Source organism: Melanaphis sacchari, unplaced genomic scaffold (genome assembly GCF_002803265.2).
Source record: "Melanaphis sacchari strain LSU unplaced genomic scaffold, SCAv2.0 Contig73_pilon_pilon, whole genome shotgun sequence".
Taxonomy (NCBI): Eukaryota; Metazoa; Arthropoda; class Insecta; order Hemiptera; family Aphididae; genus Melanaphis; species Melanaphis sacchari.
This window is the reverse complement of record NW_020271525.1, coordinates 3,498,843-3,524,920: the sequence shown is the minus strand read 5'-3', so window position 1 is coordinate 3,524,920 and position 26,078 is coordinate 3,498,843. Positions and strand designations below refer to the sequence as shown.

The window sequence follows — 26,078 nt, the reverse complement described above, 5'->3', positions numbered from 1 at the left end:
TATACTTTAATATTTATGGGCAATTTATACGACGATACGGCTGAGTGCATATGTTAGCACATGTATAAGTGTGTACGTTTCAGTTCAAAAAACATAGACTTATGAATGTAAACGCTTTATTACATATTCAAATATAGTTTTATGCTAAGAAAATTTCTATTTTTCACAGAAGTATCCCGTTATTAGCTCATTCGTAATTTCGTAAATGCGTATTACTGTCGTCGCTATATTAACGGTGTTCGGATTTTGTTCAACGCCAAACAATATTAAAGTGTATAAACAATGTTAGACGCGTCGCAATGTATCAAATTTTTCAGCGACTTATAGCCAACTATTCTTTTTGAGTCAGTCATGAGCCGGAGCATAATAGAGTCGGAAAATCGTGGATTTATGCGAAATGTGTGAGAAAAAGAAAGAATAAATACAATTTAATTGTTGGAAATAGTTTATTTGAATAGATTGAAGAATTTTATTAAAAAACCGAAAATCATAAATCTCGGATAGAGAGAAACTTAATTTAGAGAAAAATTATTATGTTGATAATAATCATAATTACCCAACAACAATAATAATCATCATCAGGCCGTTTAGTATAAACAACTATCATACGTATGTTGGAATACATACATAAAACCAATCACTCATCTTCATATTCCTTACGATTATTTTATTACAAAAGTGTTTTTTTTTTTTAGATATACAATTATTTCGTATTAGCATATTAAATATTTAAACCTTAAAATAGATTATGTATTAAATGCTAAGCTTAAATTAAAAAAATAAATATATGTCTTGGGCTCTTCGTAATAAGTTTTTATAGTTTAGAATATTGATTAAATATTATTTAACAAAATCATACAATCAAAACGAGTTTAGTATTTAATAAACTAATATTATGTACTCATTCTAAAAATAAAGTATTAAATGAACTAGTGACTGATCGTTTTTATTAAAAAAATCATTTAAATACGTTTTATCAAATATTGAAAGTAACAACCTTACATTTGTAAACTGGCTAGTCGTTTTATATTACGTTGGAAAGAGTCCAAGATCAAAAGGATATCTTTAAACCCTATGAAATGAAGACAATTTGTCATCTAACTTTGCTTTTTTGGCAGAGATAGCCATTTCTATGTCTGCCTACGTACGTACGGAGAATAGTCGAAGTGTTATAATAAAGCGTGGATTACAAAAAAACCTTATGTGCCATTTCTTATTTCCATCAATCTTAGTGTGTCTTCCAAAAATAATACTTCAAACATTTCAATAAGTAAAACATTTTCTCTAAACGTAAATGATGAGTTTTTTAAATTGAAATATTTTAATAATTCATGATTTTCAGTTATATTAAATTATTATGTATAATAATTTTAATAATTTAGGTAATGAATGATTTACTTAAACACAAGAGCATAAAAACTTTTTTGTGTGAATAATTAATATAAAATAATAAAAATAGAATAACGGTATCAACTATCCAACTAATATTTATTTTATACTTGATTATCGTTTATTTTCTGTGCTCAGATTTTAAGTATATTAAAAAATAACTAATAAAATATATTTCAATACAAAATTGTGTTGTTATAGTATTTATGTGGATCGTATTAATATGTTATTATACAGAAATAACTCATTAAGTGGGAACGATGTTTAACAGAGATAAGTTTTTTTTTTTTCAAAATGTAAATACAAAAAATATATATGAATTATAATTATGAAAAATAATGAATTTTTATTGTTATTTTTACCTATAATTTATAATGTAGGTACCTATCTGGTTATTTAAATAGTTTTAATTAAAGATGATGGGATTAACCATTTTAGAAATAATGAATAATACATTTTGTTGTAGATTTTTAAATTTTTTTTTTTTTTAACTCAGAAAACCAAGAACAAAGTCAAAATCGTTTCCAATTACAACAACTGACAATAGATGCTATATTTTTAGTATTAATATTAGTTGTATTGTAGATAATTTTCTATAACCATCAGACTAAATTTTAAAATTTGTATGGTGTGTTTTCTCTTTATTTTACTTAACGCCTTTGGACATTTTCTTTATTAGGTATACTATCCATTAGTGTTATTTACAGTTTACACAGAACATAAATGTTAAACATAAACGTAGACACATTTGTCTCCATACGTCATGTTCGTCTTTCAACGACTTCTCTCTCTAACGAAACATGATTAATGTGGATTTATTAGGAATATTTATACTATTTAGTGAAGAAAACAATATGGCTTATATCAAAATTCAAAAACAAAAATTTCGAAGTTTTTAGTTAAAAAGTGACGATAATTAAAAAAAATCTGATGATATTGCATAAGCGGAACTTTTTATCAATCTGATCGCCCACTATGTGAATTTTAATGAGGAATGAGCAGTTCTATAATTCAAAATATTTGATATTTTATTGTTTTATGATGTTATTATAAGTAAAATTTGTTTAAAAGGTAAAAACTGTAAAATGAGTACTAAAACGGTATATTTGTGTAAGCAAAATTTCTTAAGCCGTAATTTTCATTTTTTTTTTTTATTCCTATTGGATGCACTGTAAATTATTGCACACTTTAATATCATAAAAATATTAATTTACTGGCATTTTTATAATCTATCACATAAATTCAAAAAATACTCACATTTGTAATAGCAAAATCAAAACTGATGTTTACTGGACTATAATTATTAAGATACTTATTTATTTTAAATTTTATTTTTTATGATCATTAATCAGTATTTACCATAAAGTTAAATAATAATAATCTACATCTATATAAGAGATAAAAAGTATAAAAGAATAACAAAGTAAAAACAATTTATAGTTGAAAAATATTATACGTCACAGATAGTGTTTGATAAAATTGACTTAACTACAAAGTATTTGCTACGTAGCTGACTATTTAGTGTAAATCGATGTACATTTTTCAAACTGCAATCGCGATTTTATCATATCGTAAGTATTTTAATAAAATAAACAATTTTTTTTCGTTATCAGAAATAAAAATTATTATATTTTGTCATTTTAAATAGCTTTTCTATTAAATTAAGCAACACTGTTGATTTTTTTTTGTAAAAATTGACAAAACGACCTGAAAACCGAGCGTGTCCTGAAGCACTAGGTGGAAAAATAAATAATACAATATTAATAATTCAATAAAATGTTATAGTCAAAACCGAAAGCTACTACTCAAATAACTGTTTAGTAATTAAGTACTAATAATCAGGAGTGTAAATTTGCAGAAAAATCATCATTTTAGTCGAATATAAAATATAGGTTATGAATTAACTCAATTTTCGTCTTTCAAATATTCTACGCGTTCTGTACGACGTACGTCTTAATTAATTAACAATATAGATACATATTTAATTATATAAGTGGAATTTTTATAAACTTGATTGATTTTTAAGTAAATACATATATTATAGTGCATCTTATAACGTATATTTAAGATTTACGTAATACGCATTAAACCCACAATCGTTCCGACAATAAATCATAGTTTAATAATTTATATTATATGTATGCGAACCATCCGATTGTAGGTATGAAACGGGTAGAAACCACAACAACAGTCGAGTTGTTCATCTGCTCCGACATCATTGGATGAATAATGAATAACAAATGAGTAATGAACGATAAGACGGAACAAGGAAGTAGGAAGAAGATTCGGAATACTCGTGTTGTTCAAAGGCTAACTTGCCGATATGAGCCCGTTAGAGCCTCCAAAAATTGCCTACGCGGACAGTTTTTCATGTCCACACGGCGGGGTATTGGTTAAAGTTTTCAACTAGCAATAATCGCACCTCGGATGGACCTCATTGGTTACGATATCGCCACTGCGCAAAGCTAACATTTGCGACATACGCCTCACGTATATATCTGGTGTGGGACCTTTGTGCGGGTTGTTGACTTCCGGCTGGCCTGTCACGAAAATCGGAGCGCGACGCGTATCTCTCTCGACCGCCAAGCAAACATCGTACCGGAAACCAGTTGCCAAGTTGGCGGGTCGGCGATCCATATCGTCGGGCAGCGTTCGTCGGGCGCCAGTGATCGGCGTTTCGGGCGTCCCGCTCGATATCCAAAAGCGCGTGGCCCGACCACGACATCTAGCGGCAAAATTTGGAGCGCGATCGTTCGCGACGACTGTCATCGTCGTCGTCGTCATCACCGCCGTCGCCGCCGCAGCCACCGTCAACACCCCACGGTCTACTGCGCTCGCAAAGATAAGTACCGCAACCGTCTGTCGAAACGACCCGTTCTCACATTCACACACGACAATAAATTTAATTATCAATCATTATCGTTTTTGCCGTTTATTGTAGCGTGCTATATATGGTTATATTTATAATATTGTTATAGCATATATTATATTTATATACCTATGTAAGCAATGGAACCCGTTTTTAACTAGCTCAATGGTTTTTTGAGAAAAATCTGTTAAATAAAGATTTTGTAAATAACGCGTGTCCATTGTTCATTTTATGTTGCCGAAGAACTGTCTGATATTTTTGTCGGAGTCGCTTAAGAACAATTTGTCTAGAATGAATTTATTACTCCTTAGTTCATTAATTTTAGTTTTAATGTTGTATAACATGATAGTGGGGAGGGTGGATTTCAAAATGTTTATAGAAAATGAATACGAATTAAAACAAACTTAATTAGTTAAATATAAAATGTTTTCGTTAAATAGTAACGTGTTTGAATGACAATTTCATAGTTCCATAAAAATATTTTCAAATAAAAAATGTCGCTAAATAGAGGTGGAACTACAGTGCATTGTAAATTTTTAAAAATATATTTATTTAAATAATAATGTAGTATGCGTTTGTAGTTTGAACCTAATTTTAACTTACTGCTATAATTTATACGATAATTTGAATCTATAATATTGTTGTCAATAAAACCATTTAATACTTAACCACATTTATTTGACATTATTCAAATCCTATTAGTCAACGACTTGTGCCATTTTGGGGATGTTACATTATTATCATGAAAATAGAATATGTAATATTGATATTAAAAAATAATGATTTTATTAATAATATTAATTATACATTTGATCACGATTTACCGTACCTTTTCCAATGTGACATAAATAGATATGTCGTTTAGTCATTTTATTTTGTAAATAAATACTATGGTGTATTAATAAATCTCGTCAATAGATATGTGAAGAACAGCATTTTTCAACTTACTTATAGATCTCACTATTGTGTATAAAAAAGTATACATTTTTTGATACCTTGGCAAAAAAATAAAATAAAAATAGGTCAAGTGGTATGGAAATTTTTTTAAATGTGTCTGTAGTACTCGGTTATAAAAAGATTGTAAACCACAGGTGTAGAGGATAACTACACTGATTTTAATAAAATTACTGCTACTTTGTTCTACTTGTTGTACTTTGTTCTGATACTAGAGTGTGTTTCTTGCCACATGAAGTTTTATGTTCTCTTAATAAATTACTTGAAACTTAAACGTATTATTTTGTCTTTTTTTAAATGAAAGATAATATTAAATAGTTATTAGAGATTTGGTATAATATATTATAATATAATATAATATTTATTATTTATAATATTAAAACTTTAACATTATTATCCTTAAACAATGTAAATAAGGGCTATGCTTGTAAATTTGTCAAAATAAACTAAATAGTAAATATTATATCCTAGAATTTTAGCATACCCTGGCATGCTGCGAGGTGTTCGACAGGTAGAAAGAGCACCTATTCATATAATTGGCACTTTTGAGCCTTTGGGATTTAGTGTCACATATTTTGGAGTCTCTGGACTTCTGAAAAGCTATAGTGGACTTCACGGAAGTCATCATTGGAGCGAAGGAACTGGCAGAGCCGCCGCAGAGCGGCAGTGGCAAACTACAGCCGTCGTAGAGCAACTTCCGGTTCGGTTCCAGCAGTAATCAAGACGAAGATGAAACCCACAGGATAGAATAAAACAAATAGGTTAAGCAGAAAAAACGTAGGGGTTAAACCGTGGGGGATGTTCCATAATAGCTCTAAACAAGCTGTAACCCTGATGAGAGGGGCTTAACTGTGGGGGATTGTCCCTCAGTCGCCCTAAACTAATTTTCTGTGACGTTTTTTAATAAACAATGGCCACCTGCCACCTGAAGTAATGTCTCACTGCGTTTCCAAGTGGTTGGTGTATTATTGATTGAATAAAAGTATTTTAGCATTTTTGTTTTTAAAATGTTTTGGTCAATATACCTAGGTATTGTGTCAATTATAAAATGTAAGTTACCTATATATTAAGTGACTTTTTTGCCTCTTTAGATATTTTGTTCGTACTAGAAATATATAATTCGAAACTATAATTTTAATAGTAGACTCTAATAAGAGTGAGATAGAGTGTTAGTTTGTTGTGCAAATAATAAATAACTATAAAATCATTAGTTTAAAATAGTTTTATTATAAAATTAGATATAATATAATATTATGATATCTAAAACGTCAAATAAATTTCGACATTTTTTTTTAAAAAACCAAATGCAATTCTTGTTTTAATGTTATACACTTATACCATTGATTATACTGATATTTTTCAAAAATAATTAAATAAAACCGATTTTCTTCTCAGTTTACATTTTTGAAGAGCACATCAGTTCTGCAACCAGCCACAAAAGGTTTACTTGGAATTTATTTAAAAATAAATTAATACCTATATAATATAGCTTAATAAAGACTCCATAATGAAAAATATATATTTATAATTATTTACTATTTAGTATTTCTATTGTTGGATGTTGGATTCACAATCCATAATTATAAAAGTAATAATGATAATAAAAATGTTGACAGTACCGTGATCGGTATATAAGACAATACCATTGTAACGCCATGCGTCGTGCAATGTGTGTGTGTGTGTGTGTGCGTGTGGGTGGTTCAGTATACGAAAAGGGATTTTGTAGACGACGTGAGATTCGATAGGTAGATGCAGGTACATGCGTGTTTACTGTATAAATATATATATATATAAACTTGGCATACTTGAACACTATAACAACAATGCGATTACGATAACCGGCTGCACAATGTTCTATTGTAAAATAGTTCATTAAGCGACAGACGAAGAGAGATTAAGTGAAGTGAACGGCAACGGTCGATATTGTATTATAATGATAACACGCGACGCAGGCTTTTATCAGTGTACAATAGGCTCGATCTGCATATAATTGTTATTATTTATTTAAAATAATATTTAATTAATTAGGGATTCGAATATATATAGGATGGTTTATCAATCTTTAATTCTTTAATTATTTAAAATCTTTAAACATACCTACTTAAAACCTCAAATTATTTAGATTTTTTTTTTGTTTTACTTAACCAGTGTTCTGTAGTTCTGTGGAGGTAAACATTTGATTTTTTCAAACATAAACCCCTTTTTATACTGTAAATTATTGGGTAACATTATTTTTGAAAAAAGTATCAATATCAAGATTTGAACAAGTAGTTGTTAAGTTATTTAACTTTGCGTGCATATACACTCATTATACCTATTATTCACAGATCTTCAAAAATGGATTTGGATTATATAGGGCTATTAATATTAATCTGACCACGTTTATAATTTGTAAAAATGGTCCAAGTATAATAAGTAGCCTAAGACTAAATCCAATATTACATCTATTTTATATTTTTGTAAAACCGTTTTAAAGATATCTCTAATATGATTTTAATAACTGAAGAACTATTTGTTCGAATTTTGTATTGGGTACATAAACATTTCTCAAAACAATTATCTGCATAATATAATAATTTACAGCTAACAAGTAGATTTTTCATTTGAAAATAATGAGCTTGTACTATCACAGAATACTTTTTAAGTGGTTTAAAAAATTTTAAGAACTCGAAAATATAACCTTTAAGTAGGTATACATATTTAAATATTCCAAAAATTAGAATTTGAATAAATTATTATTTATGAAAAAAAATGAGGTTGAGTATGCTTAGTAAATTTTCTATGTACCTAATAATATTAATATTCGAAGAATAGAATAACTTACCCTAGCATAGTTTTTACTAATAAAAAATTACTATACATAGAATAAAATGTAAACAATACAGATTACAGACCCAATATCGGCAATATCTACGAGTTTTGTTAAGTTTCGCGTGTCGTGGTGTGTTTGTCATACGGACGATTTATAATAATAATATATATCATGTTTATAGAATATCGATAAGAACAGCGGGTATAACATAATTTTATGGTTTCACTAGGATAACTTCATTTTTATGAATCACAAACAAATATAATTTATTACATTTGCTTGTACGCGTTTTTAAAACATAAACGCGTGAGCATAAATCGTCCAAACTATGTAGTCTTACTGTCAGACTTGTTATTACACGTCTGCGTGCACACATTTTGTGCGCATGGCAAATGTTAATATTCAGTTGATTATCCTTTATGTGTATGACATATTAGATGTGTATGATATATTAAATATATATATTATATGAATATGATTTGACCTGGACAATATCGTGTTTAAGACAAATCAATACATGCGTGGCTTATAAATTATTTTGTCCAGCGTGAATAATATACCTACTGATAAAACCGTTAATACTAAATATGGTATTACGTGTTTCTTTTACAACACATTGTTAATTGCTATTTGCTGTTCATCGGATATAAAATTGGGGAATTTTAAAATTTCATAAAAGCGACTAACCAATGTCAACACGGATTTCAGTGGCACATAGAAAAATATAGACGTTGAAATGTCTTATTAATCGGATCACGATTATAATAAATTGTACGTAGTTTTTCGAAACCATGTCTTCGTAAATTATTTAAATGTCTTAATATTACATTTTTAAAATAAGCCATATTGAATTGTAAATTATATTAGAACCTTGTTTTTATTAATTATACGTTAAAGATGCGAATATTATTAATATATCATATACTATAATATGATATAAAACGGCAGCTGATGCAGCTTAACGATACCATTAACATTTTAATTACAGCAAAACTCTACAATATAAGGTAGGATTTAAACTTATTTCACTCCTAGGTAAGAATTTTTCCCGCCTTAAAATATAAACGATAATTTATATACATACAATAAACATATTATACAATAATATAATTAGGTATTAATAAGCATTGATCGCGAATGAATTAAATTTCTCTTCAAGATAATGTTATAAAAGTAATATTCTATAATATAAGAATATATAATATTAATTTTAATAAAAATATAACTATTGCTAAGTTCTTGAACTACTTAGAATTAATAAAACGTTAATGATTTACATAATGCCATTATTAATAAAATAATTTTTTAGTACAGATTTAATAAATTTGAATATTTAAGTTACTTGTTTTAGTGTAAATATTAAAATACGTATATTATTTGTAGGGTAGTGTAATTTGACACATTTTTATAAAATTTACATCTGCAAGAAAGTACCCACTCGACCCCATTTTGATGTGGCAAACATTATATTTACAATAAAAGAAGAGGTATATTTTGTTGTTTTGATTACAATTTAATTGATTCGTCTATGTAGTATGATTTCGTCGTAATATATATTATATCATATTATACAGTTAGTCTTAGCTAAAATATCAATAGATTTTGTTATAATATGCATAATTTAAAATGTTTTTATTTTAATAATGTATTGAAAATATTCTGGAAGATTGATAATAATTACTTTCAATTCACGTTTATAACATCGAAGTTAAAATTTTTAGGATCTAAAGTATCATACAAAAATTATTTGAATCAATGTGTTATTAAATTATTCTGAACAAAAAAATGTATAAATAAAAAAAAACTAACCGTTTCCATTTGACATGTTTTCGCTGTCCGGAGGTCGTAATCTATGACTATAATGTTGAACCCTGTGTTGATGTATGCTGTTCAAAATTATATTACTGGACGTCCGAGACAGGGCTTGTCGTTGTCGAACGGCTTCTTTATAGATCCTAAAAAAAATAATTCATAAACCACTTATTGACTAACCACAATAAAAATTTAAATTAAAATAATTTTAGAATTTAGTAGTTATGGTTTTAGAATAGTTGTAAAAATAAAAAGATTAAGTGAGGTAATTACAAATTAATTATGCAAATTTAGTAAAAAAAAAATAATAAATATTTAACACTATTATAAATATACATGGTTTATAATATTATATTGTTTTGTGTTTAAAATTTAGGTATTGGGTCACAAAAAAGTAATAATTTTTTATATTTTCCAAAAATGTCGAACATTTTGAATACAGATTTACTTTTTCGTTTGTAATCATAATTTTTTTAATGTCTATACTGAATACTGTATACTATCAGTTATTTCAGATAGTCTGAATATTTGTATTTCATTTTAATCGAAAAGTTTGTTTTCTCTATCATAGTAAAATTTTCATCTTTCTAAATAGTGATTTGAAAAGGGTCTATGTTTAAAGATTCATGAGATTACGATCAATTGTTCAGACACTGGATTCAGTGACGTATTTAGGTTTTTGCCATAGAGAGGGGGGGAGGATATTACTTTATATATGAAGATACTAATGAGAATATTGTACAATTATAATATTTTAATTCTTGCAAATTTAATTAATTATTGAAAAAAAAAATATTAATAATTTCTTAAATAATATGATGACTATAATTATTTGTGTACGTATATGCAGCCTATGGGGGGGGGGATTCATCCCTTTGATCCCCCTTTTAAATACGCCACTGACTGGATTACAATAATACATCTATAGGTACTGCATATGAGTCTTGCAGGTAATTTGGAGGATTACAAATAGGTAAAGTTCTCTAACGGTTCTAACCTTGATCATAATCTGATTATCTAATTATACAAATATTCAATTCAAAATTGTATGTGTTACCGTATATATAGTCATTAGATTAACTCCTAATGTTAATATATTTAATAAATAAGATCTATTTGAATTTTTTTTTTCTGACAAAGACGAATAAGTGCTGTTGGCGGGGTGAAAGCTCATTTTTAGGAAATAATCTCAATACCAGCTTATCTATTTAACCTGTAACTATTTACAAAAACAGTAGTTTGATAAGTAATAATGAGATTAAACAGCATGAATGATATATTGTTTTATCTTGGGATTGTAATAAATAAAATGTTGTAAATTGTAAGAATTATATAATAAAATCTTAAAATAGATCCATAATTATTCAGAAATATAAAAACAGAAGATAATATCGTTGTTTTTATTGTTCAATTTTAGACATTTATTTAATAATCTATAAAGTATGAAGTATTATGTAATTTATTTGTATTAATTGATATTTATTGACAGGCGTAAACCCAAATTATAGTACAATAATAAATATAGGGCAATTCACCAAGCATTTTTTCCTTAATTAATTAATTCATCGACATTTTGATAATTTAATTTTTTAAATTTATTTAAGACCATAATTTTAAATTTTCAGATTTTTTGTTTTACTTAAAGAATGTCTCCTTTTTTTTTTACTAGACATTATAAAGTGAATAATTTTTTATTAAAATGTTGACGTATTCAACTAAAAATTCAAATGAGTAGGTAATTTCTTAGTTGTTAAGATAACTTACTAAAGATAATAGTCTTTAAAAATGGTTTCAAAATATAAAACATATGTTATTTATTGGATCTATAACTTATTGCACTTGAAAACATTTTTAAACGATAGATTGACATTTATTTAAAACATTTTCAAATCACCATAGTCTCTAAATATTCTAAATCCATTATATTACTGACCTTGAACTCAATAACTATTCAGTCGAATTTTGATGTCAAATTTTTCAGAAAGATATTCGCTTAATAATTTACAATACAAAAAAAATAGTTGAGAACTCATTTAAAAAACATAATTTTGAATATCTACAGAAAACTGTAATATTACAATTTTTTTTTTAAATTTCAAAATATTGTTTTAAAAATTGCAAAAACCAAGTATTGAATAATTTCATTCTTGGAGAAAAAATAGTTGAGAAATTTTAGTGAATCACTTAATGTATATTTATATTATATTATATTATTGAAATATTCAATATTTCTAATAATTTGAAACTTTTATTACTTTGTTCTCACAATAACATGTAAAAACTTTTTAACTCATATATTTGATAATTCCACTTTTTATAATATTAGTAATAGTCTTTGTTATTACTTATTATCACAACTGTCATATTAAATAGTTTTGTTTTATTGTATTGTTTATCAGATTTCTTACGATCAGTTCTACCTGCATTGTCTCACCACCGTTTTCATTAGTCACACCGTAAATATAATTAAAGATATGCTGCGCTTTTCACCCCTCTTGTCCATATTCATTACATATTTTTCAACTAAAATCTTTTTATGTATATAATATTATAATCTTGTATACAAAAAATGGTTTTGATCAAAAATGCCGTGTTAGCTATTTTATTAATTTTTTTTATTAGTAAATCGTTAGATTTTGCTAATGTTTGTCAAAAATAATTTATTGAATAGGTAACGAATAAAAAATGTTACGATATTATACCATATATAATTAATAGCTGTTATTAACTTTTAAGTCAATACCAACTTACCATAGAATGATTTAAACAGTTTTATAGAAAAAATTGCTTAAATATTAATTTAAATATTTTGAAAATTGCATTGTGTATAATATACATTTATTATTGTAGATAGTGAGAAGTTTCAAATACCTATGAATAATATTTTTTAAATTATAACGTTATTTTTCATTTAAATATCCTATTTCATCGAGATTCTAACTTTACATTTTTGCAAAAATTAGAAATGTTGAGAATTTTAGATTTCTTTAGCAAATGAAATTGAAAATGGTATACATTTTTATAATTAAAATAATTTGTATATTTTTATGATTTAAAACGCTTATGTAAAAATTTTACCTATTTTAAAGAAGCCTAAAAATTGTTAACAAATTACTACCAATAAAGCTATTAATTTTATTTTATTTTTTTTGTACAAATACATTATATTGTAATGGGTATATTATTATTGTAATTTACTAAGTATTTTCTTATCATGTATTTAAGAATAAATATTTGCATAAATTTACTTATTATTATAAAAACTGAATTAGATTAAATAATCAAATAACGAGAAAGGTTGAGCATGATTTGCGGAACAACCTATGTATAAAACTTATTTTGTACTTGAGCTTTATAGAAATTAAATTATATGAATAACAGAAAATACAAAAATACTACTAGATTACAAACGATAAGAAGCCAGAAAGCCATGTTGAATTGAATGATTTAGATTAAATTTTTGTTTAATGGAAAACACACATTTAATTATAATGAATTTGTAAAGATGGGCTATAAAGTAGTTGAAAGTTAATTTTTTTCTAACTATTTTATTTAATAGTAAAAAATATTTACGATCATATATCAACTTAACTTTATTTCACTTGAATCGATTAATTTTATTTACTTGCCTATCTTTATTTTTATTTGTATAATATGTGCTACACAAGTTACAATTGTATTTATTATTAACCTCGCCATGAATGAGGAAAAACGTTTGAGAAATATAGATGTTGCATTAATTTAAATCGTAGAAATTAACTAATTGTTATAAATATTAATAGAAACCATCATATTAAAATTTTAAAGGCAATCAAAATAATAAAACTTCGATAACTCACTATGTAAATGGAGTAATTCAGCACCATGACTCAATAATAATAGTCACGAGTAAAGAATAAAAAATGACTAATAAAATATTATTTGAAAAGAACAGATTTATAACATTACTGTGCAAGAAAAGTTTGTGAAAAATTAATTAAAATTTAAAAACGAATTTTAATGTTTAGAATATAATAATTTAAATATTTTATATCATTATTTTTTTATTTTATTCAATAGTACAAATATATATCATTTTTGCACTTGGAATACGTATAACGACGTTTTATCATACAGATGTAATGGATATATAATATTATAATATTCTGAATACAGATATAGAATTTTGAGTACTTATTTAAATTTTTATATAAAATTAAATAAATATAATATTCATGATTAATTGGGTGTATTTGGTTCTTGGTTAGTTAATAATTATATCATTTTAACCATCACACGTCTGAATATCTGTAATATTTTTTCAATTTGTACCTGTTTTGTCAGATTTTATTACATGTATACAGAACTCGATATTCGTTTATTTTTTTCGATCGTTGGTTCAGAATGCTTTCATTGCAATCTCTAATGATCTTCTTGAGAAATAATGGGAATCCGGAATTCTAATAATACCCGTCCAATCTACGCGTAATTTCCGATTGACTGTTTTTATATATGTATGAGGTATAAATGAAAGAATCGGGCAAACACATTAACAACGTGCTAGAAGTGGTTTCAGTAGGGAAAAAAAATAATAAGAAAAAAAATTGTGCACTAACGGAAAAACCAATAACTTTGCAGTTCTGCTTTATAATAAGGACCTTACGGGAGAAAAAACCAAAGGGACTCACAGGTCGGGGTAATTGCGACGCACTAGTATATTAGTATAATATGTACCTTTTGTGAATTAATACATAGGGCTAGTAAATGTTTGTAAATATGACAAATTTTAATTTCAGCAATCGAAAAAAAAAAACCGATGTATTTTTTTAGTTTATTATGTAATGTGCAAGAAAATTAAATTCGTATAGATAACATACAGAGAATCTCAACGTGAATAAAAAGACGAAATAAAAATAATTAATTTTATTTTATTCTTGGTTTTAGTAAATAATACTTATTTTCTTATTACTCTGATACCAGTATTAAATATGATTCAAAAAATTATATATAAATAAATAAAAAAAATTATAATCTAGTAACAAAATTTTATGGTTTGTTGAACAAAATAAAAGAGCTAAATTTAATAATTGTCAGAAAAAAAATAAAATACTCAGCCCAGAAGACAGTAACGTTAAACGTTATTTATTACAGTCTAATAAAATACGCTTAATTTGATTTTGAATTAAGTCATAAGGCACAATACGATTTATTATGTTTGCATTTTGTACTCTTGGGTAATATAACATAAAACAATTTATTATAAAGATAGTTTGTTCCAAAATTTCGGGTCACAAATTAATATTTGTACATCCTCGACTTATTATGTAAATTTAATAAAAATCCAGTATCAATTAATTTTATAAAAGTCAAGTGCCAAAATTAAAAAAAAAATATATATTTAAATTAATAATAAATGATGCTTCTCAAGCAGCAGTGAATTTTAAAATAAACACATTTAAGTTTTTATTCCCGCTGCATTTTATTTGTGTATCGATATCAAAACTGTAATATGTATAATATAATTTTATTATAATATACAAGTATAATTCATAATATGTCTTTGATTTTTAATTTTTTAATTTGATCTTATATGTATAAAATTCAACTTCAATGGTTATCTATACCTATATAACATTAAAACATCACTTATAAACTCTCAAAATAAACTACTGGACCTAAAAATTTGAAGTTTGAAATGGTGATCTCTATATTGATAACTAGATATGAAATATAAAAAGAGATTTTAAAAGATTCACGTTTTAAAAATGTGCACACACAAAAGATTGTATTTTATATGTATAAAATAATTTATGTTTGTAGTATTCATACTCTTAAAACTACTCGACCGATTTTAACGAAAATTTCAAATTGTTCTTAGAGATATCAAGAAAGTTTAGAGAGTAGTTTAAACTATATTCGAAAATATACTAAGTGCTATATTCAATTCACCACAGGCAGTATGTTTATTCGGTTGAATTAATTCACAAAGCACAGTATACTGATGCCAATTTGCCAGTGAACTAATAGGTAAACTAAAACCAAGATCGCGCCGCATTTCATGTTTTCACAGACAAAGTTGCATTAAAATACACCTTGTTGATAAAAATATTAAAAAATATGAACACATTTTGTAGATACCTATTTATATATAAATATATACATTAAGGAATAGCAATTTTAAAATAAAATAAAAATACTCATAATGTGGAATAACTATTTCAAATTACATGATTCATTTACTAGTGTAGTTCAAAAAAGTATTTTTATAAAGTTATAAATATTATTATTATTTGTATTTAAAGTAAAGGCTTCGTCAGCATGGGTTTTAAGTCTACAATTAAACATAGAGAGAAAAATAGGTTATGAAAAACAAGATTGAAATATTTACATTTGCTTACAATTTTTACCTAATGTATGATGTAGAAAAATATGTAGATTGTTCGGTGTTTTCTTCGGTGACAGCTAGTTAGATAAATGTTGGGTTGCTTAACATTTTTTATGCTTCGGTGTATTTTGAACATGTAGTAATAATGTGGTCAATCGAGAGGTTTACCTTTTATGTGTCACATACTAGGGTAAGTTCTTTGGAGATGAAAAGGAGTGGGTAAAGTGCGAGTATCCTATTGTGACTCGGGTTATAATAACTTTGCATATTTTTTTAGGCTTAGGGAGTATATATATATATATTATTATAATTTATTAAATTTATTTTTTATAATATTCGTGAGATTCTTTTTTTTTCTTTATTTCATAAATACTAAATATACCATTGTTTTGTTTTTTTGAATTGAATAAAAAAACTAATATGTGTAACTATATGCAATATTTGTAAACGTATCATAATGAAATGTGTTTTCTGTGCTTATAAATGATCGTATTATCTTTCATATTTTTGTTCAATAGCTATTGAATCAATATCGTTAAAACTAAGTATTGAAAATATGTCTCATTCTTGGATTTTTATTTGGTGTTAAAGTAATGAACGTGATATATTATTGGAGATACATTGTAGTGTCTTAATTTATTTTACTAAACTCCATTCCGATTAATGATAACATCACATAATTGAATATAAAAATATAGCATAAATAGTATTATATTGATTTGAGTAAATCACAAAAGCAGTATAATATGCGATAAAGTATAAAATATAATGTAACAAAAAAAAAATACGGTCCAGAGATGTACGGAATTTAAAAAAAAATATATATATATATATATATTAACATCGCATCAGGTAATAATACAGAAAACCAAAAAATTATGCATGATTTTTACTCCGATTTCAGTTACGAGTATATGACAATTCCGTTTCGACAATTAATATTGCAGGTTATTCAAACAAAAAAATTGGCGGTGCTCAAAAATTATTGGTTGTCGATATAATGATACATTACATGGGAATCGAATCCTATATTAAACGATCAAAAGTGTTTACAACGCATTGGAAACAAATTAATTTAATTTAAATAAAATAACTGTTATTTTTATGCATTAATTGTACATAAAAAAAAAAAAAAAAACATGTTGCATGCGTATCGTTTATTTATTTAGTATAGACGTAGCGAAGCTATTACGTAAATATGAGACCTTTGAGACTTACATTGAAACATTAAAAAGTAATGTATCGCAAATACAACTATATGTATCGTATATACCTGTACAGTAAAGATAAATATTGTTATCAAAAAACATCTTTTCGTGTATTTTCCTGTTTTTAAAAATAAAATGTAAGATATATTATCATACGAGTATACACTTTACTGAGGAGACGCTTAAATCTGTAGTCTCCAAGCCACCTGACCAGTTGAAAATCAAAATATCTGTTTTGATGACCAAGTGATGACGCTGAATTAATTAATAGAGTAAATTACACGACGGAAGAAAGATAATATGTTTAAGGATAAAGTAAATAATAAATAAAACATTTTCAAAAAATTAAGATTGAAATAATTTCAAAAACCCTTACAATTAAATATAATAATTATGTTTATTCGTGTTAATGAAAAAACCTCTAAATAACGTATGCTTTTGTTAAATAAGATATTCACAGTGACGTTAATTTTATTGAAATCTTATTATTGATTCGAAATTTTGAAACATGGGTCATATTACGTATCATTTTAATATAACCTGACCTAACTATAAGATAATGAGGCGTGATGAAAATATGTGACTTTTTTTAACGACACGTCAAAATCAAAAATTCAATTTATGATATATTATGGCCAATCGATCAGAACGAAGATCGAAATCAAATGTTGGTGATGTATGACAACGATGTACCAAGTCACCGCGGCTGTTATCAACCGTCAAGTGATAATAACAAATATGAAATTAAAATATAGTATTCCATGGATGGATTGCCCATATCGATTACAGTTCATAGTTACACATACCGAGGTACACCGATGTCGTTTTATTCATTAACTGAGACGCATTAAAACCAAAATATTGTTATTATATGTATAGTGCTGTATTTTTTCCCGAGTGAAATCAGATTATACAGCTGGTTTTTTATCGTTAAGAAAGTGTAAACTATTTTTAAAACTGTTAAATTATTACATTTATTTATAACTTGTAAATTTTGTTGTTTTATTGATTATTGAAAAATCGTCGAGAACTAACATAAATTCTATTAAATGACTACATTTTATTTGGATATTAACTACTAGAAAAGTTAACAAAATTTAAGATTAATTATTAAATAAAAATATATAAAATCATGGAACACAAATATCGTATAATATTATACTTATTGAATTATATCCACTCAAATAAACCTTTTTTATCTATCTATTGTTTTTATACTTTGTGTATTATATTTTTAAAATAGGATATAGTTTAATAAAATTGACAAATTCCTAGAAGGAAAAATATATTAAAATTTTGATTATACAGACTTTGTAATATTTAATATGTCAATGGACGAATGTTTGTGGAACATACATGTAACGAATAAAACAAAAGTATCCTTCTATATTCTTATAAATATTTGTATAATCTTCCTTTTGATTATTAAAAAATAAGTTTAATTCAGTACCTTTTTCAAGAACTTTAAGTTTTGTTAGTAATTGTAATTCAATGTGTATACCTATAGACATAATATGGTGTGAGAACAATTCAAACGTAACGATGGATGTGGGATTAATTGATGAGTGGTCACATTATTCCTAAGACTAAACCAACGGAAAATATGGTGATTAATTACAAGTAAGTAACAAGTACCTACTGTAAGTAAATTTTATGGATGCTGGTGGCCTCAGTTTATATATATCATATCACAGTTAACTATATATTATAAATACCAATATGTGGTATACTTGACATTGATTAATATACATATGAAAATTTTTTTATAACGCTAAATAATATTTATAATGTTAGTATTTATATTTTAATATGTATGTTATATTTTTTACTTCTTTAGTAATTTCAGAATATATAATAAAACATAATTTATAGTTTACCGGCAAGAGAAACATATCGATTATTAATAAAGATTATACAAAATTAATTAATCAAATGATTAACCAAATTCTTGGTTAAAATTAATTTATATAGTGTATAGTGAAGTTAAAAAATTCAGCCTTCTTTTTAAAATATAAAAAGGAATTATAAAATGATTAATCATGTTTTTTTCTTTGTATAATATTATTGTTCAAAACTCAGAAAAATACAAGATATATCTTTAGAAGTATTAAGTTCCATTATATTATTTGAATTTTGAATAGCTACAATACAACATATTATAGAAAAAGCAGCACTGTTTTATGCATGTAAAAACTGACACGAGAAGTACAAAAAGATATAACATCAGCAATTTCATGACAGATATCCGGACTTCTAAAGAATAAGTACTACTTTTTTATTTTCCGATACCATATTTTATCTTAAGTATTATTCAGAATACATCTTTGAAAATAAAATATTTATGATATTAGTTCAAATTTCAAAGTACATTGATAATACATTGTAAAAGTTAATATAAAATAATTAAAAAAAGTAATCATTTGTGTCAATTGACCATATTTTAAAGACTCATTAAAATGCAGATGTATTAGTTTGTGTCTAAAAGCTGTAATTATCTCTTAATTAAAGATTTTATATAATTTTTTTTTTTTTTTTTTAAGTAAATCAAATCATATATAATATATTCTGTAAGAAATATTAATCACTATCACGAGTTTTTTCTTAATTTTTTTTTTTTAATAGTTTATTAACAATTTTGACAAAAAAAATCTAGTAGAACAATATTATAATAAACGAATTTCTAAGGTATTGATTTTGACGGCACATAATAATATGAAAAAAAAAAAAAAACTCCCAATAGTTTATACAAAATATTTGATCGTATTATGATAGATATTTACAAAATTCAATTCAGCATAAAACCAAATAAAGATGAATATTATTTCATGATTACGTTATATTATTATTAGTTATTTATTTTTCTATTATTAATAGAGCATGTAAAATTAAATAACAATTAAATATAATATTATTTGATATTAAATTATTTTTATTAATTTATAAGTCAATATACAAAATAATGTACTATAAAATAGTTTCATAGGTTCGTGCACTGTGCTAAAAATAACTTAAAAGCTTAACGTTTTTAAAAATGTTATTGTGTATGGAAGATTTAAAAATTACAAGTAAAATGTTTCATGTTTCTACGGTTAGGTTCAATAATTACTACAAAATATATGTTATTATAATTGTATTAATTAATTATTACCATGCCGTATATTGTTGACGTTAGCTTATAAGTTACTAGTCTACACCGATGTATTGTATAAATATGGTGTACCTACATAATAAACGGCTTAAGATTAGTCTATATATTTTGAAAATTTTACTGTGTATAGAAAATAATAATATTAATGTAATATAACAGTGAAAAGTTTCATGTTCGTATCGTGATTAATATTCTTTAAAGTACTACATAATAGCTCGAACTGTTGAATGAAAAATCCTTACACGAAACAAAATTGATTTTGTTGAAAACTGTTGTTGCGTAAATATTTCTATTTTCCTTGATTATTTTAAAAGTATTGAAAATGTTCAATTTTTCACTTTCAAAGTATCAACTGAATCCAATTTACTCTAGAAATCACTCATAATATGAATTATTGAAACATTTTTACTCTCCAAATAGTAAAAAATGATGACATAAATCAGTAGTGTAGCTAGGATTTTTCTTTTGGGGAGGGGGGCTCAATTTTTCATATAGGTTATTTATCTAGGTTCTTCCATAAATGTAACATATAGTTGCTGAAGTTTTATTTTATTTTTGATTTGTATAATTCTTATTATTTTTTGATTTAATATAATACACCAAAATTGTATATAATAAATTAAAATAACTTATAATTTTTTTTAGTATTTCGCAGTTATCTTTTGCATACATCAATGACATGCACAACAATTGATAATATTAAAAAAATAATTACATTAATAACCAAAACAAAGGAAAATAAAATAAAATTTAATTGAAAGAAAATATATGACATAATAGAGATACAATTTTTATATAATAATACATAATATGCAATATTTATTTTATTATTATTATAGCTTATAGTCAAGTTTTTAAATCAAATATTGGTAAACTTTTTTGTAATAGATATAAAATATCGATATTGTAGCTTGGCATTATCAGTTTTATTTATATAGGTATTTTTTTTTATTTATTTATTTATTTATTTATTTTTTTTTTTTGATCAAGAGTAATAATTCCAGTTTTACGGTGACCATTATGTTTAAAAATACGATTATTGTATATGGATATTGTGTATATAATTGAATGATTGGGTAATTTTTTTTTGATATAAAAAAGGATTGCAGGAGTAATTTAAATTTTCTTATTGCAATTTTAATTTTGAATATATTATAATAAGTTTATAATTTTAGTAATTTTATTAATATATTAAAACATCAGTTAATTTAATAAATATTATATGAAGTTTAAAATGGTACTAAGTATTAAAATATATTAATAACATTTAAGAATTTTACCGGTTTTAATAAATACTTGCAGTAAATTTTTCCATGAAATTCATGAAATTTAAATACCCACAAACAAAAAAATAATGAGTTAATTTTTCACCATTTTTCAAAAAATAAGATTTTTCTTTGAAACGCTATTTTACAATAAAACAAAAACTTTTTTTCGAATTGGTTATATTTTAGATTGAAAAAATATCATAAGTCTTATACTCTTATATTTATATTACTTTGAATAAAATAACTAAAATGTGGTGACAAATTATTTTATGTTGAAAAATCACTTTGTAAATGTAATTTGTTCATGTACCAAACAGGCAAGTTCGTTTCGTGATAAATACGTACACTAAATATTATCATGTAAAAAAGGAAGTAAGGGAAAGTAAACATTTATTGAACATTTATTTTTATTTTATTTTTACGAGTAAAATGTTCATCGACATTTTCCAACTTTATCATCGTTGTCGTTTTTACGTCTCTCAGCTTTTTTTTCTACGAATAATAAGTGTAAAGAGCTAAATTCAATAACACACTCAATAAAAATTTGAAATACTGAAAGATAATATGTTTATATGGAAGACGTGGTCTAAAGTTTTATAGTTTGTTTAATGTACGATCAAACTATAACAAAGTGCAAAATAGTGATAAATTATCTAGAAAAAAAACGGAGAATCTGAAATGATGACTTTTATATTTTAGTACCAATATTATAAAAAAATTCCACCTGTGATGTACTAAAAATATTCAATGTTTTATAAAAAAGAATTTGACGTCTATAGAGGATATTTAATAGTTTACATTTTATCGAATGTAGAGGCCAATCTGGTTTGAATATTGGTCAACTGTACAATTAAAATCGGTGACAATTTTACCTGTATCAAAACTTTGCGCATAATGAAGTAATGTTTTTTAAACGATAACGGTAATGGTGGTACTCTATACTGTAGGCTGCCATAGAAAAATTTAAAAAGGAAATGTGTACACTTCAACTTCAAACATCTCCACCATAACAACTAACATGCAGCGCAATGGTCGGAACTGTCATCATCACGAGTCTGTCCATTGTCGACATAGCCGAACCTCGAATTTATTTCCTGCTTTTTCCACAATATTGTTTTGATGAAATAATAGTCCGATAAATTTTACCTTTAATTCTATTATAAATATCGCTCAATGAATATTAACACCAAACATGCCACTCGTTAATTTTTATCACATCCGCCATTGATTGTCAAAACAGCACGTACTCACTGGGTACCTTTATAATATTGTTAATATAAATTATAAACTGATAATACAAATAAATAATCTAAGTTAGGAAGTACATGTGATAATTACGTCGATCGTGATTTAAGCCATTATTATATTATATTAAATTATTATTTATTTTAATATCGTACTATATGAGTAAAGGAAGTTGCAAGAAACCATTTTTTTTTTTTTAATCTAAGCCCTGTTTTGAATTTAGAAAAAATATTGAATTATATTTAATACGATGTTTTACCTAACTATCACTTAATCAAAATACAATGCATTATCATGTTAAGATTTATTTCAACCATAAAATATAATTTTAACTGTTAAGTATCATAATATTATTCTGTACAATTGATAAATATAAAAGACAACATTTAACTACATTGAAGATAGGAAACATTGTATATAAAATATAATAAAAGTGTGAGTTATTGAAAACTTTTTTATTATTAAATTTTTTTTTTTCAGATAAAATTTTTTATTTCACAGTCAGTTATTATTGATATATAATAAGTGTATGGTTAGCTAATGGATATGGAGGAAAATAAAGAAATAGAGGGTCAGAATTTTTTTTTTTTACGAATATTTGAATTTAAAATTGTAACTGCATCTATCAAAATCACAAAAATGTGTAAATTTAAACATAGTTGAAAATTAAAATAAGATATCCACTACATAATTATTTTATAAAATTATTATGAATATTTTTATGTTTTTATTTATCTAAGGTTTATTTTTTACACGTACATCATGTATTTATTCTTAACGGTAGTAGATTTAAATAAAACAAAAACATTAAATTAATGTTAAATAGTTTAAATAAAATAATAAATAATTATTCCACTCTACTTAAAATTTGAGTAAAAATAAAAAATACTAGTTAATTATATTTCAGGAAAATGCATAATAGAAAACTATTAACATTTTTGATTTTTTTTTTAAATAAAGTCATATTTAAAAAACTACATTTTTCAGACTATGGTGCTTTGAACGAAATAAAATTGTACTTAATAAAAAACTTATTGTTTATTGTTTTAGTGAACATTATTATAAAGATATTATATAATGTAATAATATATTAAATATATTTAAATATTATTATACATAAAGAATAATAATGCTTATAGATATTTCTATAGTACTTATGAATAAAAAAATTTTAATTTAGTACTTGGAATGCAGAATGCAAATATTATTTATAAATTATCAATGTTATGTTACTTAAAATCACTTATTATTTACTTACTTATTTTAATTTGAATGAGGTTGTATATAGTTAGGTATTAATTTTATAAATTGTCAAAAACAAATTTCTATCTATATTTATAAATTGAGATTTTCTCTTTGTATTAGTTATATTTTTGTTATTATATATATATATATATATATTTATGATCTTTTATGGTTGGAATATTTTGCAAATGTATATTATTATAAGGGTGTGGATTTTTATGTAATAAAAAAGTCAAAATACGCAAATATTTATTTTTGCCAAAATATGTGTTAAAAATCATTAAATATTTAACAACAAAAAATGTGTACTTTTGATTAATTTTGAATCGTTTAAAAAAAATAATAATATAGATATAGAATTCTGCCATGTAATGTATATATATATATATATATATATATATATATTTTAATTTTATTTATCTATCTTCAATGTAGTCGTCTTCAAAACAGTTTGAAACGACGTAAATTTGCAGATTTTTAAATTTAAATGTGTGGCGGTTAGGTCTTAAAATTGATTTGTATCAGCTGAAAGAGCGTTACATGCCATCCGAGGTTAATGGGGCATATTTAATATTTGATATATCAGTTGGTAGAAATTCAATATCCATTGATGGATTTTCATTTGTATTTAGAAGAATATTTCTAATAGTTCTTTTTGTTTTGTAAACCAACATTTTTAGCTAGTACGTCATTTAATTTATTTTTTATTATCACTCCAGATTCTTTTTGAACTTAATTTAGTGTATTTGTTGCATTTTACACTATTGCTAGGCTTTCAATTACTGTGATATTCAATGTTTCTAATTTTTTTATGACTTCAACCAAAAAACAAAAATTTGGTAAAGTACATGCTAAATTATTTTTCAGCTCATTATTTCGCATAATATCTTTTGAATTTGCAATAGAAATTAAATTATCCGAATCAAGATTTGAAATTACGTCTTTAATTTTTTCGAAATTGTTTAAATAGTATTTAACTGCTGCTAACCACGTATCCCACCGAGTAATGATTGGCTCAGAAGGATGGTATACATTAGGATATAACTTCTTCAATTTTAGTATTCTACTAGGAGCTTTAAGGAGAACTTTTTTTCATAGTAGCAATTAATGAATAATCAAGTAGAAACTGTGCTCTAACTGTTTCAGCTACACGATAAAATATGTGTGCTAAACATGTTAAATGTAGTTAGAGACTTTCTAGCTTTTAACATATATGATGCACCGTTTGATAAGGACAACAAAACATTTTCGTAATGCATGCCCTGTGGCCATAATAAACCGATCGCAAAAAATCTAGCGATTGTTGGATTATTGCACTAAGTTAGTTCACTATAGCTTAAAAAAAATTGTTTGGAAGATTTGGAGTTTTATTTTTTGACTATAAAATTGGCTGTATAGCGATCATATACATCTATAATTTCATCAATTGAAACCCAAATAGGACAATTTTCAATGATAACTCGAATTTTAGAAAGCGTTTCATTATAAATAACTTCGACGTCATTTTTTGAATAGTGCTTTTTTCGGGAATAGCTTGCTCAATGTACTTTTTTAAGAACATTTTAAAAGTTGGATTTTTTAATTTAGTAAGTGGAATGTCAGCCTTGTTTAATGTTTGATATAAGTCGGTATTAAAAGCTGACTTACTATTCGAAGACGCTGAAGAAGTAATACAATTTTAAGTGAATTGTATTTGCCTCACTTTACTTTCTTTATGCTTTGATGCATTTATATGCTGAGTTATTAAAGAATGTTGCAAACAAG

At 25.1% G+C, this 26,078-nt stretch overlaps 1 protein-coding gene and 1 non-coding gene across 2 annotated transcripts in view; both read right to left on the bottom strand.

Annotated features, from left to right (window-relative positions):
* LOC112600981 (octopamine receptor beta-3R-like) overlaps window positions 1–26,078 on the bottom strand; it is a 171,966-nt gene that overhangs the window by 89,506 nt on the left and 56,382 nt on the right. The window contains exon 3 of the mRNA XM_025348355.1: window positions 9,834–9,979. Coding sequence (XP_025204140.1) covers window positions 9,834–9,979 — 146 coding nt within the window. The remainder of the gene's footprint in view (window positions 1–9,833; window positions 9,980–26,078) is intronic.
* LOC112601004 lies at window positions 3,717–3,856 on the bottom strand. Its single transcript, XR_003115025.1, has one exon. It is a non-coding gene; the product is annotated as a U4 spliceosomal RNA (small nuclear RNA).